General features: G+C 41.6%; 1 protein-coding gene across 1 annotated transcript; it reads left to right on the top strand.

Annotated features, from left to right (window-relative positions):
• The first annotated feature begins 4,063 nt into the window (after positions 1-4,063).
• LOC307022670 (zinc finger protein 385D-like) lies at positions 4,064-17,489 on the top strand. Its single transcript, XM_079655518.1, has 8 exons — positions 4,064-4,199; positions 6,705-6,823; positions 12,209-12,313; positions 12,648-12,810; positions 14,333-14,572; positions 14,655-14,836; positions 16,250-16,351; positions 16,726-17,489. The coding sequence occupies exons 1-8, from the start codon at positions 4,190-4,192 to the stop codon at positions 16,966-16,968; spliced, it is 1,164 nt and encodes a 387-aa protein (XP_079511644.1). The 5' UTR covers positions 4,064-4,189; the 3' UTR covers positions 16,969-17,489.
• The last annotated feature ends 978 nt before the right edge of the window (positions 17,490-18,467 follow it).

Genomic DNA, 18,467 nt, shown 5'->3' on the forward strand with positions numbered 1-18,467 from the left:
GAATCGGTTTTAGCACTTGCATGTGGAGGCTATTACCCACATGCTATTTGAAATGTGTAGCCTGTAAGAAAGGTGCGTCTGAAAGCAGGACTCGTATAATATTCTAAAGTGATGAGTGGTATTGCATCTCTGACCCCAGCATGAAGCTGTTTATCTCCCGTCTACGAGACCTTTTCCACCAGCACTTTGTGGAATCTTGTCCTTCTGCTATTTACAGTTGCAGCTGCACATCTGCATGAATATTATTGTGCCCTTTTAGTTCGTATGACCTTCGACCTCATGAAACATGGATCTTTTCTAGAAAAAAAACCATACTTTCCATCCATCACTTCTTCTGCCTTGCTTTTTCTCTTCCCCTCTCCCACTGCTGATCTCCCAGATTCCTATTTTTTTCCGACATGGTGTCAGGCTTTCCGGAGCTCTTTTCCTGCTGTTCTGCCTCCTGCATCTGTTTGTTGACATGTTTGATTACCAGAGGCCCCACCAATCTTCCATTCGCATATACGCAATATACAAAAAAACACGCATGCCCTTGCCTTAGTTGCCTGTTTTTCTATTTGTGCATTCAACTCAATCTCTCAAACACAGAATACCACAGACAAACTGACAAAAAGGTGATTTCGCAAATCTATTTCTGTCTTGATAAAAACATGTATTTCCATGATGTCAATTTGTATGACCACCGAGAAGAAATCATGTTTTGTGTTCTGTAAAACTGTTTTGGATTACCAGAAGCCCCACACACTTCCATTAACATTTACACAACATTTCATAAAATATCCACATTGAGCCTTTTATTTACCTGTTTTTCTATTTGTGAATTTAAATAAATCTCCCAACAAATTATCCCACACAAACATAAAGGTGTATTTTGTGGGCGTTTTTTTGCATATCATTTCTGTCTTGAGACAAAATGTCAACATATAATCAAGCCTTTTTTGGAGTTAGAAGTATTTTTTCTGCTAAATTAAGCAGATTTGATTCTATGACGTAGGAATATTTCTTCACCCATCATCCTATCACCAAATGTGGACATACGGCGGGTTTATTGGATAGCTCGGATTCAGTATATCATTTAGTAATAAGATCATGTTAAAATACAGAGGTGTTGAACATATCTCTGTATAACTGACAGCCAGATTTGTTACCATTGTGTCGTATTATCTGATGTGTGGGTGTATAGTTGAGTGTGTGTGTGCGCATGCCTGCATAATGTGCGCGCAAACAAAAGAACAAAAGTTAAAACACAAGAGTGTGTGACAGCCTGCATGCCTGCGTCTGTCAGTGCATGTCAGCAGAGAGCACACGCTTTTTAAATATCTGTCAACTGATATCATCACACTAATAGAAAACCAAGTAAATGCACGCTGATTACCATGGTTATGTTGTTATGGCGACCAATCAAAGGGTGAGGTGAACTAATGGGTGGTGAGAGAGAGAGAGAGAGAGAGAGAGAGAGAGAGAGAGAGAGAGAGAGAGAGAGAGAGAGAGAGAGAGAGAGAGAGAGAGAGAGAGAGAGAGAGAGAGAGAGAGGTGTGAGGTAAGAGGTCAGAGGTCAGAGGTGAGAGGTGGATGATTGTTGCCTGGAGGAGATTGCAGAGAAAATTTTAAGAATGTGTTTATCACTTTGTGCTCTAAGACTGTAGTCTCAGCCCAGCTTGACATCAAATCAAAAACTGTTTCCATAGCTGTGTGCCTTCCTGTGTGTGTATGTGTGTGTGTGTGTGTGTGTGTGTGTGTGTGTGTGTGTGTGTGTGTGTGTGTGTGTGTGTGTGTGTGTGTGTGTGTGTGTGTGTGTGTGTGTGCATGTGCGTGTGCGTGCGTATCACCACCTGCCAATTAACGTCCTTTAATCCTAAATCCTTTAATTTCATAACAAAGCTTTTTGTGCTTAGGTGTCCGTATTCAAGATTCAGCTGTCACAAGATAACTTTCCGGCATACAGCAAACAAACAGGACTCCACATAATATTATATACCTCAGTTGCCATGACAGCCACAGTGTTTGTTTGCGAGTATGTGATGCTAAACGATTGCAGGTGTAAATGGATGCAGTGAACTATTATTTGACTGCTGCTTTTAGCCTCCTGAAACCTGAGACGCAAACAATGCATGTCATTAACATTATCTCCAGTGTGGCAGGTGAGCGTTCCACTGAGTGTATATTTAAGTGATGACATCTGGAGAGGACACAGATGGGGTTTTAGTCAGTGAATGTCAATTATTTCAATCACTTAAGCTTAATGAAGTCTTTTATCCACAGCCATGACACTTGACCTTTGAAGCATCACTGACCGACAATTAACCCAGAAAATTCTGTCCAAAATGGATACACACAGACAGTAATTAAAATATAAAACACTGATCTTCCAAACTTTTCAGCCTCTCCTTCTAGAGGTGGGAGAAATCTGAGGATACCACCCAGCCGCTAAAATGTGTTCTGCTCTTTCTCAGAAGAACACAAAACGTCTGGCAATACAGTAAGTGACAAAATGGGCGTTAAATTGACTTTATGAGTCGATATTTCCATGTGTGTATTTTTCTCCTGCTAAGCTTTTATTCCATGTGGCTTGTGGATGGAGGTGCAACCAGATGACAGGTTTAAGCCAGCGTGAAGACACCATGGTAGTTTTTACAGATACTTCACTTTTTGTTCCGCTGAATCATTTCAACGAGTGGAGCCTTTCTGTAGAGCAAACTTATCATTCCATTTTATGTTTTTTGTTGTGTAGGTCCATGCAGTGAGGGCTCCACTTTTGAATCAGAAATGTGCAATCAAATGCTTCCTTGGCTCAAGAACACAGAGTTCGTGTGTGTGTGTGTGTGTGTGTGTGTGTGTGTGTGTGTGTGTGTGTGTGTGTGTGTGTGTGTGTGTGTGTGTGTGTGTGTGTGTGTGTGTGTGTGTGTGTGTGTGTGTGTGTGTGTGTGTGTGTGTGTGCATTTTTAGGAGAACAGTTGTTGAGTTGACAGACTTCCAGAGCTAAATCTCACTGGAGTTGGATTGTGGGAAAACACATGTTGTTGTACACCAGGGGGGGGGGGGGGGGGGAGTAGGGGGAGACATGTCTGGGCTTAGGGGGACAAGAAAGTTGAGTTAAGGTCACCACCAAGAGATACAAATCTTAACTCTCTGTGTGTGTGTGTGTGTGTGTGTGTGTGTGTGTGTGTGTGTGTGTGTGTGTGTGTGTGTGTGTGTGTGTGTGTGTGTGTGTGTGTGTGTGTGTGTGTGTGTGTGTGTGTGTGTGTGTGGTTGTGTGTGTGTGTGTGTGTGTGTGTGTGTGTGTGTGTGTGTGTGTGTGTGTGTGTGTGTGTGTGTGTGTGTGTGTGTGTGTGTGTGTGTGTATATATATGAGTCTGTAGGAGCATGCGGATGATCTCCAGACTATGGATGTAATATATACACGCAGAGTCCTTTGCCGTGTGAGTGCATGCATATATGCATAAGCCTGTATAAAAGCGTGACAGCCTGTGATGGTTTTAGCTGTTGTTATGTATCTTGTGTAGTTTCTCTAGCCAGTGAAAGCTCCGAGAAGCATCTAAAAATATCACAGGCCAGAGAGGAAAGCAAGGATTGGGAAACATTTACTGAAGAAAAAGAAGAGCAGGGAGCTCCTTCCAGCCGCCCCGGAGGGAAGTCTGCAAACAGGATCACCCAGAAAGGATTTCCCCTCATTCTTCCAAGCATGCAGGTTTGTTTTTGATATTACCTGAAATAAACTGCATAAGCTGTTAAAGAATATACACCCTGTTTTACTTTTATGTGGTGTTATATTGAGTGTGAATGAAACCCAAGTGTGCTCTGTTGGTATTGAAGGTTGCTCTCATCCAGGGTGGTAGCCTACTGCAAACTCATTAAGGTCATTTCCGTCTGTTTACGGAATTAAAAACAGATTTCTGGGAGACATAGATACAGGAGCCGACTTGTACACGAATCGTGAAGAGATGAGGAGGAGGAGGAGGAGGAGGAGGAGGAGGAGGAGGAGGAGGAGGAGGAGGAAGAAAAGGAGTGGGCGGGTAGTAAGGAGGAGGAGGGAATCTAGATGGGAAGGAGCAGAATAGGCGCCGCAGGAGAGAGATAGAGAGGGGAGACAGACTTTGGAGGAGAAGACACACAGCTTCATCTCTGCCTGGAGATGAGAAATACTTTTATCTTACACTGAGTCAACTGTCGGATTTCACCTGTTGCCGCCATGTATTTTGGTACGTAAACGATGCGTTTTCCTCTCAAGAGTTGTTGGTTAATATAACGCAGCGGAGTCACTTGTTGCTATATTGAGATGGATGTGAGCTTTGTGAAGTCAGTCACCTGCACAGCGGAGCACACAGTGATCGTGCAGTTTACTCAATACAGATTTAAAAGACAACATTATGGTCTAGGTTTGTGCCATGAAGCGTTTTAGTGTGCTCAATAATCCTCATGATAAATAACAACAGTATAGAGACAGTTCTTCAAAACTAGTGAGACAGCATTTACATATAATAGCAGGAAAGCTTGATATGAATTATTATGTTACATGCATGTTTGTTGAATGCCTAATATACATGTATGATGTGATTATAGGAAATAAGTTGTGCAGGAACAAAGTAAGACCTTGCTTTTTAATATTAAAAGTTCTGGCAAGAATATTTAATAATGACCGATCGCACTTTTAAGTAGTGGTTTTTAAAATCATAATGTGTTCGTTGATCATTATCGGTTTTAAGGAGGCAACACATTCCTTCAGATTGTGACTAAACATTAAGAATGTAACTTCAAACAGTCTTATTAACTGAAGGAAACGTTTTAAACTAATTCGACAAAACAAAAACGTGCAACATTTGTACTGGCACTGGCAGTGCATGGATAATCGGGATGGCAACAAAATATCATGAATGCTACGATACAATATTCAAATAGGCCTACAAACATTTTACTTTAAGGAAAACTCTCCACATGCCAAAAAAGTCGGACTTGGAGTCCTGCGTGGTTGAAAGTAGTGAGAGTTATTGTCCCACCCCTTATTTTAAATATGATAAAGTATTATTTAGGATTCCACCCCTGTATCCAGCGAAGCCACAACTGCGTAAAAGCGCGTCTGGTTACGAAAGGACCAACAGTGTTTGGCCCAGATGAAGCCAAGCAGGAGCACCTGCGATCTGCACAGTGCAGTTTAAAGGGTCTACATAGAAAAGGTCCTGACAGCTGCTGATTTTAAGGACAGAGAGGATTGACACCTTTTGTTTCTGAAACATAAAGCATCATTCATAACATGCTGAACCAAACAGTGGGTGGAAACCAAAGCAGTATAAAGCTTTACGTTTATATTTTAAATCATTCTTTGCGGTTTTGGCCAAACGTATTGTAATAGTATTCCCGTGTAAAGTTGACAATTATAAACTGCATTGTGATACACGAGGGCAGCCCCCGCCCTTACTGAAAAGACGTTCCCTTGCAGTGGCGGTTCTAGACCAGTCTTACTGGGGGGGCCGCGCTCGGACCAGCTGTTTTATGAGAGGGGCACATTACTGTTGGACAAAAGATACAAAGACAGTGTTCATTTTTTTTATTCAGTATAAAGTCATCATTGCCCACAAAAAAACATTAAATACCATTTGTGTTTGTTTTAGTAACGTACATTAAGTAAATGACTTACAGTTTTATTTTTATTATAATATAAAGAAGCCAAACATTACTGTTATTTTCGAACCAAGTTACAACACATTCTTTGCTGCAACACTTTCCAAAATTGTTTTATCATATTTTTTTGTTTGGAGAGGGGCTGCAGGGCCGTAAAAGATCAGTGTTACAGGGGCCCCTGTCGGCCTCCCCCAGAACTACACATCTTCCCGTGCAAATGCAAAAGCAAACACTTACAGCGTGACGTGCCCGCGCACACATTCACTTATGATTTGAGCTTGTTAACAGCAATCAGGCTAATGGCAGAGCGGATGGGTGTGTGTCCTGATTTTGATTATTATGATTGCACATGCGGGCTGGTCCTGTATCAAACTGTAATCAAGCTCAAAGTTCATGCTCAAACGAGAAAACAAAGCCATAATAAGGACTTAGAAGCACAAACAAGAAGCTTATCACATGGCACTTTCAGTAATGGCCTCTTTACCGCAAGTGTGTGAATGTGTGTGTGTGTGTGTGTGTGTGTGTGTGTGTGTGTGTGTGTGTGTGTGTGTGTGTGTGTGTGTGTGTGTGTGTGTGTGTGTGTGTGTGTGTGTGTGTGTGTGTGTGTGTGTGTGTGTGTGTGTGTGTGTGTGTGTGTGTGTGTGTGTGTGTGTGTGTGTGTGTGTGCGTGCGTGCGTGTGAGAGTAAAGGCACATTCGGCCAAATGAGTAGATCTGAGACTTAGATCTTTCTCCTATAGCCGGCGCCTGGACATTTCTGGCATATTTTCATTGTTTTCTATGTTAATATGCACATTCTCTGAGAAAAATTAACTAAATAAATGCAAAATTACATTAACATTCAACTGTTAATGAGGTTCCGCTTGGTTAACTGTCCTTCCACATATAAAGACTGACAAATAGACAACAAGCTTTACACAAAGTTTAATTGCAAAGACAATAAGAGAGGAAAAAAGTGAGGGAAACACTTTGTTCTGCCAATCAACAAACAATACAATCAGACAAGTTTCTGAGCACATAATCTCAAAGCGAAGATTGTCTTCATCTCGTTTTCATCACCTTCATCTTTGTATATGTCCCCTCCCCCAGGTAGTGTGTGTCACAGCGCCCTGCTGCCGCTGGCCCGCCCCACGCTGGGCAGGACGCCACACCCCTCCCCGGACCCGAAGCCCCTCTTCCCCTTCCACCTGCTGCCTCGATTCACCGACGTGAGTATACTGTCAGTAACCGCAGTTGTCACGGCAACAACACTCTCACAAACTGTGCCTTTAAAAAGATGAAAAATCTAATAAAAACAAATTGTTCACTTCATGATGCTGATTTCTGCTGCAAGTGGTTCAGTTTATTTCACGGCACAGTCTGTATTTTTCAACACACAGATGCATGAGCCAGCTGCCTACACCTTTCCAAATATATCACCTCTGATGCAGAGAGCTGTGACATTTCCACACAACTCGGGGAGGGGGGAGGGAGTGGATTGCTTGATGTTCCTCACACAGCGTATCTTGAAGATGTCTGTCCCGGTGTTTGTGAAGGGTGAAAGAGAAGAGAAACAAAACCAAAGTTCAAGCTCCTGAAGAGAGGGTGGGCTGACGTTAAAATTGAGATACTGCTTTATGACTCCATGTACTCCTGGCTGTATAATGCATTAAATAATATTCCAGCTCTGAATCAATGGTGTATAAGTAATCAGATTTACTAACAATACCAAATTAAATCTCGCACCTCTATTTGTTGCAAGAACATGCAGCCAAGAAAACATGATGTGTGTTTTTGTCCTCACACCTCGCTAATACCAAACCTATTACAAAACCTAAACTTGACTTGATGTTGCTGTGACTCATAGGCCCTTCACTGAGTCTAGCCAAATACTGAAGCAAAATTGACTTTTTGTGGCTCTGATGTTGACAAGATAGATATTAGAAAGACAAATTGAGTGTATAAAAGAAGAGAGGATTTTGTGGTATGTGAGGCTTCTAGTTTGCTGTTAATCTATTCTCTCCTTTGTCAAAAAGCCTTTCTGCCACCTAAGGAGGTTTGAGTCCCCTCCTTTTGTCCTCTCTCTCCTGCCTTCGCATCCTTTCACTTTCTTGCGTTTCTCTTGCTCTATCACCCTCTTCCCTTCAGCACTTCAGAGTTTCAACCTCTCACCATCTCTGACCATCCTCTTTCCCACTTTCTGCACAATTTAAAATGTCTGCATGTTATACCTTCTTCTAAAATCAGAAAAAGCCTACCCAGGTGCCCAATTTCTTAAAAGGTCTCACACGACAATCTAACCGCTGACTCATAACCTCCCTCAGCAATTTATGACTCCCCTTTCTTTCACTTTGTTCCATTTCCACCTCCTCTCCATCTCTGCATTTCAAGACAAAATTCTAAAAAACAGTGGCTAGCATTTACAATGCTTGGAATATAAATGGTTGCTTTTAACATAAGTTGGAAACGTATTGGCTGTGTCTATGACTGACATAAAGTGCAATGTTTAAATATACAGCGTGTCTCCTTTACAGAGGGCTGCAACCTTTATTCTGCTGACTTATTTTCTTGACAGATTGGTTCATTAGAAAGTAGTGAAAATGAATATCTTCAATGAATTCCCACAGCCCAAATAATATTGTATTTAATGTCAATCAGCCAAAACCACAACATAACATATTTATAACAATATATAACATATTTACTTGGACATTATATAGGACAAAGACAAGCAGTGTTGTTTTTGATTTATTGATATTTTGAAGGGCTCATTGCATGTGAGGAATGTTGACCTAAAAACATGTTAAAATGAAAATGTCCTTCAAAAATGATCCAAGACACACTGAATTGTTCTTTTATTTTACATGGCAATATGTTTTTGAAGGGAGAAAGCGATGTGATTGATGCCAATATTCAGGTCCTCATAAATGTCATCTCAATCCATCAATTTGCTAATTATTTCTGCTCCAATGTGTTTATTAAAGTACACCATTGACATTTTCCTCAGTTTCATTATTTAGATTTGAATATTGTTTCACGGAAACCAACATAAAGAAGCTTAATGTGGTTTATTCGGCGTACTGGTAAGCTTAGAATAATGTAAAGGGACCCTTCTCCCTGCTCTGGTTTGAGCCTGTCAGTAAGTGGGCACACAGCTGGACTCTGGCTGCCTGCCTTTCTCCTGACATGTGTGTTTTTACATGTGTGTTGTGTGTGTGTCGCCCTCTGTTAAATGCTGCATTTGTTAAGTGCCCACATGGGTTGTCGTGGTTACAGGATTGCATGCATGTGTGTGTGGATGTTTGTCGTGAGCCAGTGATCCAAACTGGGACTGGCTAGTTGGCTTATAGTTTGACAGAATTGGAAACAAATAAGTGCTTTTGTTTCCAAGCAAATAATTTAAATAACAAAGAAGGAAAAGCAGCAGCTCGTTCATCATCAGCAGCCTGCCATTTTATCAGGGTTTGACGTCATGCTGTACACAATGTAAATCCAGGAACATTCATCATTTTAAATGTTGAGGCTCTTGACTGTGCTCCAGGTAAAAGTCTGCTTTACTTCACTCGACCATATGTTGCAGCAATAACTCAGTCCATGGAGCTGAGCTGGTGTGACGCGCCACCACCTGATTAATACTGAAGCTCTGGTAAGAACAGGACAACCAAGTCAGAAAGATACATAACTGCTGGGGGAGATGGGAGTTCTCCCCTAAATAGAAGCATTTCCTGCATTTCTTTCTACACCTCCTAACGTCTTTGGTGTAACTCTCTGCTAAATTCCAAATTATAAAATGAACATGGAAAAACAAAATATTAAAAGCAAGATTAATCTTAATAACATTTGAGTCTACTCCTTCCAGAATGTCCTATCTCCACATTCAAATCAAGACGAATAACATTAAAGTTTACCTATCATGCTATATTTGAATAATATAGTGTAGGACCATACCTATATAAGGCATATTTATACTTTTTATTTTTCAAAATACCAAACAGATCATGCATTTTAGCGATTCCTCATTTCGCTCAATTTAACACTGTCTTTGCATGGGCTGATTCTGTGAGAACAGCACCATCTACAGGCCTGGCATATGTACTACAGCGTCTCCAGCGCTTTCGAACGGCAATGTCCGTGGCTGTCTCCTGCTGATTGGTGGAGTTGGCCCAATAGCCGTAGCGCCACTTCTGTGACGTCACAGAAGTGTTCAAATCTGGATCAGTCTGTATCAGATCCGTTGCAGCCCCTTTTTAAGAGATTTGGGTATGGAGGAAAATAGAGAGGGTTGTGTTTTCTGACACTTGGTGAGTTCCCTGGAACACCAGGGACACATATTCATGTATAAAAGACGTACAAAATTGCATTTTGCATGATAGGTCGCCTTTAAGTAGGTTTGCTACAAAGTTATCTAACCTTGATTTGCAAATCCGGCATTCTTGCGAGAGTAAAATCCTACTTTTAGCTAATTTTGCTAAAGTTTGGCTGGTGACAAGAGGGCCAAGCAGGTTCATTTAACTTTTGCTAGTCTATATTTTCCTATATGTTTCTTTTTTTATGCAGCAAAGATAAAGGGCATGTTTCTTACCTTTATAAATAGTCAGGACCCTGTTTAAAATGTTTCCACTGAAACGAGGGTGATCCACATATCTGTGTTATTTGTTTTCAGTCAGTTGCTGAAAATAGTAAAATGATCATTGATATACGTTTTATAAATATAAGCATGTCGTTTTTTGTATAAAATTCAGTGGGGATGCATCAGGTCCACTTGCTCCATGGATCGAGCACCTAGGATGTGGTTCATTTCTTTATTTATATCATCCACTGAATGTACTGCTTATATTGCTTTTGATGTCACATCAAGCAGAGAGGGAATACAGAGAACGGAGACTGACAGTTTGGATGAAGTCAGGTGATGTAGTGTGTGTACAGAAGAAAGAAAAAAGAGGCGATGAGTAAGAAGGGAGAAATGACTTTGCCACAGGTGCAACTCCACCCCAGAGCGCGGAGTGGGAGTGAAGGGTAAGAGAGTGAGTCCTCTGGGAGGCAGGAAGGTGACTTTGATCAAACGGAGACGAGAGGGAGCAGCAGAGAGTTTAGAGGGGAGCAGATGGAGGGGTGAAGTGAGGAATGTGTGGTGGAGGTCAGATGGTGCTACAGGAAGGAGCCTTACGGGCTGAGGAGGGAGGGACACTTTCACTGATGTTATAATGTTCAGTTTAATTCAGAATAAACTACACTCTCATAACATTAATGTGGCCTTGTGGTTTTTCATGTGCAACATTGTATACTTCCATGTCATGGTCATCTAGTTACTTATTTCTTTATTTTTAGGATTTCATGGAGTGTATTGTCAATATAAGGATACCCAAGATAAATGTATGTGTTTGTTATGAGTGTGTTACTAGAGTTTTACATAGACACAAAGCTGCAGGGAAGCAGAGCGAGAGATAAGAGAGCAGTGACTGCAGAGATGCATTCCTGTGTAGCAGAGTGATGATCAAAGGAAATGAACACACACACACACACACACACACACACACACACACACACACACACACACACACACACACACACACACACACACAGAGGTTTACTTCCTGTTTACTCTCATACTGAAACCTAGTCTGGGGTGAAAAGTCCATTATTTTCAAGTTAGTTGATTTGTGTGTGTTCTTGTTACAGGATTACACAACACATGATTTTAAAACTATAGGATTTATGTGAACTTTGACATGCATTCTTTTAAAAGTGAACAACACCTTGCAAGGGATATTTATAAACCTCATTCATTTCTTACAGTGCAGAAAGACCATCGGCAGGATCTGAGTATTTTGTTGGAAAATATCTGGGTGAGGCTTTGGTTTCCAGCCTGAAGCACTCACCCCCTGTAGGTTTGAAAGGTGCCTTTAAAATGTTTATAGTTTCTTCCATCATAGAGAGCAAAGGCCGTGGTCAGCTGGGATTCAGGGTGGTCACGTTGGACATATTTTTGTGTGGAAAGTACAATCATCAGAACCTTGAGCCTTTGACTATTTTGCTGCTCATGCTCTGTGGTCTACTCAGTTATGCTGCATTTAGTTTTGAAAGTAGTAGTAGGTAGGTAATAAGTGAGCAAAGATAAAGTGGTTCTGACCAATGAAAGAATGGTTTGAATGGAGTTTGGAAAATGTTGCAATGGTGGTTTGACAGGTTTATGGTTTTTCATGTATTCAAATAAATTGGATATTCTTTGAATCCAAGCTAAATACACGCTGATCACAGCCTCATGTTCTGCACAATGGAGTAAACTACGAGTCTCTGACTGCCACCTTTCCCATAAACAGGTGTTTCACAGTCACTTTAAACCTGTTTAGGTGAGTCAAGGTGGAGCCTCAGTGCAGGGCACGTCATTTACACACTCTGTTGTGTTCATGCGTGACTGGGTGCTAGACAAGCTACTCCCTCATTCAGCTCCTTCTTACAACTCCCACCTCTAACCTGAAATATTGTAAATCTGTGTTTCTCTCGAAAGGGAGTAGACTAACTTGCAGACAGCATGTCATTAACACCTCAAGTGGTCTATTTCACCACCTAATAAGTCTTGCATGACCCTGAAGTCACGCTCTCCTTTGTTTCAGATGGATCACGTCCATAAAGTTCTGATTGGCCCTGGCTTCGGCCTAACATCGCCGCTGAAGAGGAAGCCCAGTCCCTGTGGAGTGTGTCATCTGTTTAACTCTGAGGTGGGCGTTGTCGTGTGGGAAACACTAACTTTGATTGTTTTTCTTCCAGGGTAATTTTATTTCTCACACACACCCTTACATGACAGTTGAACACTTACTAAGCCTGCCTTAGGTAAAACCTGGGGGGAGATGAACACCTCTCACTTGTTTGACCTTTGCAATCACCACTCCTGTTTCTAATACAACAAAAACTGATATAAAACACCTGTCAATCAAGAAGTTATAACAGCTTCTACTTTGTGCTTGATCTACTGTAATGTTCTCATAGCTAAAACAATATCTGCAATGACTTTACACCTTCTTGTTTTGCTGTTGTTGCTGTGCACAAACGCAGGCGTCTTCTCATTATGTTGGCACCAAGCACGCTAAAAGGCTGAAAATGATGGACGCCCCCGATTCAAAGATCAGGACCTCCGAACCAGTCGCCACGGAAACCACATTGCAATTTCTCCCATCAACCTGCTCGCAGCCCTCCAGCTCTGAAACAACATCAGGAGGTGTGTGTCTACATGCTTCTCCTGTGTGTGTGTGTGTGTGTGTGTGTGTGTGTGTGTGTGTGTGTGTGTGTGTGTGTGTGTGTGTGTGTGTGTGTGTGTGTGTGTGTGTGTGTGTGTGTGTGTGTGTGTGTGTGTGTGTGTGTGTGTGTGTGTGTGTGTGTGTGTGTGTGTGTGTGTGTGTGTGTGTGTGTGTGTGTGTGTGTGTGTGTGTGTGTGTGTGTGTGTGTGTGTGTGTGTGTAGGAATCAAATGTATGACAGCCTCAGATGTGGGGATGTGAAGCTCAAACCTCCTCTTTCCAGTCACGACTTTAATTCTCTGATGTGATAAACCCCCTGCTGCTTTTAGTACCACAGTGAACAGATTAAGGGTTGAGCATTATCCCGTGCTGCTTTTTCATATCTACATTTACTGACCTCTTGAATTGCCTCCAGAGATCGAAAAAACACATTCAATATTCTCACATATTGAGTGGGAACTCTATAGTGCATGTGAGGACATGTGTGCCAGGATTGTGTTGATATTATGTGTGGAGGTGTGTCGAAGCAACATGTCTCTGTGTGCCAGTTCTGATGTGATAGTCTTGCATGTGTGTATGGGCGTTGCAGAAGGAAAATAATACATTTTGCTGCAAGCTGAAAAGCAAAACGACTGAAGAATTGTTCTTGACATTACCCATGTGAGAGTGTATTTGAAGAGTGAGAGAATGAGTGATCATTTCCAGTTTGGATTTAGTTTCAGGGAGGTGGATGAGAAGGCATGAGAGCTTTTTGAAGAATACTCCAGCAAACAGGCTCTTCAAGTGGGGGAGTCAATGGTAACAAACAGACACCCACTCGGGGAGGCAGAGCTAATCATTGTTATTAGCAAAGACTGAATCCTTAAATCAGCACGCATTCCTCCAGGGATTCTAACAAGTCAGTCTCACAAAAGATAATCAAGCCAAATCATTCCTATACAAAACTGTGAGTTTAAGTGCTGGCAGGCAGATCCTTGGGGAAAACATTGATTATTAGTGCGATTAGAGAGGTCGATAGAGCCCATAATCACCTGTAGCCTGGTGAGGTTTTATCTCTTTCTCTGAGTATGGCATGAAATTGCTGCTTCTTATTGTAAGCAGTAAAAATACAAAAAAACGTTCAAGTTTGAATCATCAGACTTTCTCGTGCTCCACCTGGTTTTTTTTCATTCTCGTTCTCTTCTTTATTACCACATTTTTATGCCATAGTTTATACCTGAGGCATTGGGTTTTCTGGCTGTCTGTCGGGTCTGTTTCTTCAAATTTGGCACAACATCCACTCCGACACAAAGATTAACTGATTCGATTTTTGTGTTTAAACAGGTTTTTGGCCACAACTCAAGAATTGATCAATCAATGAGCGTTTCACACAGTGATGAAATCTTTGACAGACATGGATGTGGTGTGCAAATGTACTGGCTGGCAGAGGTTGTTCTTGTTGTTTCTCACACTTCTTACACTGTCTTATTAATATCTTTATGTATCTTTTTTTTTGTTATTTCAGAACCCTCACCCCCAAACCCTACCTCAGAGATGGCACAGTCGAGCCGTGCCCCAGCTGAAACTGAGGTTCCGCCTTCTGACCCCTCCCTGTTGCCCGGACTTGCAACACCAGAGAAAGAGACACAAAGAGACGGAGAGATGGACGTGGAAACAGAAGAAGATAAATCCATACGTCTTCTCTACTGCCCCCTCTGCAAGGTGGCAGTGAACTCTGCCTCGCAACTGCAGGCCCACAACAATGGTGAGAAACTGCAGCCGTAGTCAAGCTTAGCCTGCTCGTACTATGTTTGATGCTGTATTGACGTGACTTTATATCTGCTCAGGCACTAAGCACAAAACAATGCTGGAGGCAAGAAGCGGGCATGGGGCCATCAAGTCTTTCCCGAGGACGGGGATCAAAACCAAGTTGGTCGTGCTGCCTGAGGTGTCAACGGGACTCCAGAACAAAACGTTTCACTGTGAGATCTGCGATGTGCACGTTAACTCAGAGACGCAGCTCAAACAGGTCAGCTGCTGATGTATTGTCAATAACAAAGCTCAGAGGGGTCTTTTTACTGGTAAAAACGAACACAGTCCATTACAGACAGCAGTTAAGGCATCAGGTGAGATATTGGATGGGAAACTCCAAATGTCAGACATTCTTTTTATTATCATACCCGGCTATATATTGCATTGACAAAACTGGATTAGTGAGGTCCCGCTCACTTCATTCATACTTTTCAACTCAGTGCCAACACAACATACAGTACATTTGAGTTGCCGGGAGATGATTAAAGAGGCAGGAAATAAGAACTCAATTCTGCTGCGCACATTTATATTTATTTCTTGGACTTCCATCTAATCTTTGGTTGGCAAAACATGTGAGAAGTTCAGAGGGGAACTGAAAACACCTAACAGGCATATGAAACTTGACAAAAGTTGCCACGTACACATTGCTTTTTCTCAAAAGGTCAGAACCCATAATATCTGGATCCATTTGTTTAATCTTCATCAATGTGTCACCATTTGTCTTTAAATGTCAAATCCAAACAGTAGCTATAATGGTCAGATACATGTAGTGGAGTACAAAATGTACAACATTTGCCTAAAAATGTATTGGGGTAGATATATAAAGTATTACATTGCTACTTTATATATCTATAGGTTTTTTTTTAGTGTTTTGCCTCCTAAAGTATATGAAATTGTGAATGAATTAAAAGTAGAAAGACAAAGTGTAGTCGGGTTATTGCACTAGCAGAGTTACCACTGGGCGGGTGAGATAGTGTCACTTCACATTTTTCACTGCCTAATTCCTCTTAGGAAGGTAAAGCTATGAAAAGGTAAGCTGTCGCACAGATCTGCCACACAGTTGAATCCCTCAAAGGCGGCAACAGATTCTATATCACTTAACCCATCGCACATTACAACAAGTCAATTCAGTACTCTGCATATTTTATTCCAATTCACAGTGTCAACATCTCAAACCTGTCGCTGCAGGTGAGATAAAATCACAGATCTCTAGTGATAATGAGCACAAAGATACTCAGGCTCTTTCAGCGAGCATCTGAATGTGATGTTAGCATCTCTGTTCGTGATGGGAATGCACAGTGTGGGTCTGACTGTGTGAAAGTAAACTTTGGCCAGGTGCTCATGCATATTTAGCAGTTCACCGCTGATTGCGTGGCCGTAGCCATCTGTTTGTGCCTGTCAATCAAATCAGAAAGACGCCCCCTCATGAATATTTCTAATCTCACATTTTGAGCCAGTAAAATACAGACATGTTGCCAAACATTTTCAAACTTTGATTAGGCTTTCTATAATTTCCTCTTCCCTGATTATTCAAATTGCCAGACAACGGCAAATATGTTTTTTTCTTTTCTTAATGCTTTTGCCTGAGTGTGCCTGGTTTTTATCTGCCTGTTTCTCTCCTTCATTCCAGCACATCAGCAGTAGGAGACACAAGGATAGAGCAGCAGGTAAACCAGCCAAGCCTAAGTTCAGCCCTTATACTCCCACCCAGCGTCACCAGAGTTTCCAAGCAGTGAGTACCCAGCTGCCGTTGATTCATATGCTTTCAGCCGTCCGCGTTGTGTTTGTGTGCACTAGTTGACTCCTCTTCCAAGAAGCTCCACTCCCTACTTCAAATGAGGCCAATCCTCAGGTCTCTGGTTCTTATGTCTGAAATGTTGCAACCGAATGACATTGTCTTGGGAGAAAAAGGCAGATTATGTTAGATAGAAGCGCAAATTAATGGAAAGATTGTTTGGCAGTAACTGGGACAGCCCAGACCTCTACTGGCCAAGGAGTTGCTAAGACTTTATCTCCTTGTCCTTCTCTGGTTTCCTGCTCAATTTCCTTTAGAAAGAAAAAAAACAACCTTGATTGCAGCTTGTCTGTCTGTGTTTCCCCCCTCAGATTCATCTCGCTCTGTGTAAGAACCAAGACCTGACCAAACCTTTGGCCTCCTGTCTCTTACAACGTCAACTCTCCGTTGCCACTGCTGCCGCCATGGCAGTGCTGCCCCCATTCCATCTCCGTCCTGCCACAAACTCAAGCCCCGCCCTGCTTCAGAGTCAGCCCCTCCCTCAGGCGCTGATGCACCCGGCCCCTGGACCCATCTGTTCAACACACACAGCGCTGCTGTTCTCCCCATACTGACCCCGACGTCTCAATCAGCCCTGAACTGCAGCTAAAAGCAGACGTGAGACCTGAACGAGATGTGATATAAAACAGAGATACTGTGCTCTACAAACAACAGCTACTGTGGGTGTTAAGGACCAGGACTGAACATTATTTGCTCAGCCCAAACCATAAAGTGGACTGGGATAAAGTTAATACAAAAGCAGCGAAAGACATAGTGCTGTCTGATGTGAGTGTGTGTGAATATGTGTGAGTGCAAGCACAGATATAGCCATCATAGAAGTTTGTTGCGCTACTGCTTCATCCTCCTGCAATTCACATATTTTAAGATGCTGATAATTACATGACAATCAATAAAAAATCTATTAAAAAAAGCCCTTTTAAAATGGACATTTTGATTCAGCGTAAGAAAGGTGTTTATGGTAAACTTTAATGATGTCTATAAACGTGTGTTTGTGTGCAGAGTGTGAATGGCAATGACAGCATAGTTGACTGAATATGGTTATTTTTTTCCAATAAAACTCAGTTGTGGATATTCATGTTTGATTCCAGAAAAGTATTTATTACAAATGTAATTCTCCATAACAGCCTTTTTTATTCAATAAATAAGTGCAAAGACCTTTCAATGTAAGCATTTTATATAGTAATACATCTTGGTTCTTTTGAATGAGATGCTATGCTGTAACTAAAGTCTGTATTTACAGATTTTGCGTACGTGTTCAGCCATCACTGCCATCACCTCAGCCGAAACAATAACTCTCTGCATTCAGACACAGACTAAAGCCCATTTTATCCTCTTAACCACTTAGCAGTACACAAAAGTCTATTCTTGGTCTTTATTCAGGTATTTCCCTAAAAAACTAAATGAAAAGGGCACATCCCTTGACCATATACTTGGCTTCAGAGGACTTTGAAGAGTGTATAAGAGTACAGATAAATCTTTGCACTTTATCCCCTCCAGCTTCATTCTCTGAGATAAATCAAAGCTGGAATGTTCAGCCTGACTTTATTGTCTTTGTCTACCTGATGATGTTTGCTACTCTGCAGCCTCTAGCGATGTTTTTCAAATTCATAAGTGGTTCAAAAGAATGTGTACTGCTGCTTTTTGGGCATTGTACAGAGATCATGTTCTCGTTGAAACAGTTTCAACTGATGAGACTCCTAAGCTGGTGTTAAGTGAATGATGGTTATTTTAACCTTTCTCCAAGGTTCAAGTCTCAACTTACTTAATCAGGACAAGGTGCCGAGTGATCGATCGCTGCTTCTTCAACTTTCTACGACCTCTCAGACTATGTTTTTGTTTTAGTCTTTCATCAGCCAACTGACACTAAAGTGGAGTAATTAGTGAGATTTTCTTTTCTTCTGTCTCCAGCAGGCGCTCCAAAGAAAATAGTTCCACAGGCCAATTCAGATAAATATATTCGAATCAATCACGGCTCCTGATAATCCTAGTTGTCACAGCAGTCATTGTCATCACTATTCATTTTCTGGGGTGAGGATTGTGAACATCTGTGTGT

Source organism: Notothenia rossii, assembly GCF_949606895.1.
Source record: "Notothenia rossii genome assembly, chromosome: 10".
Taxonomy (NCBI): domain Eukaryota; kingdom Metazoa; phylum Chordata; class Actinopteri; order Perciformes; family Nototheniidae; genus Notothenia; species Notothenia rossii.

Excerpts from the sequence above, each read along its gene's own strand:
- LOC307022670 (XM_079655518.1), top strand. Across the intron at positions 12,811-14,332 it reads CTCTGAAACAACATCAGGAG|AACCCTCACCCCCAAACCCT; the intron begins GTGTGTGTCTAC and ends TTGTTATTTCAG. Across the intron at positions 14,573-14,654 it reads ACTGCAGGCCCACAACAATG|GCACTAAGCACAAAACAATG; the intron begins GTGAGAAACTGC and ends ATATCTGCTCAG.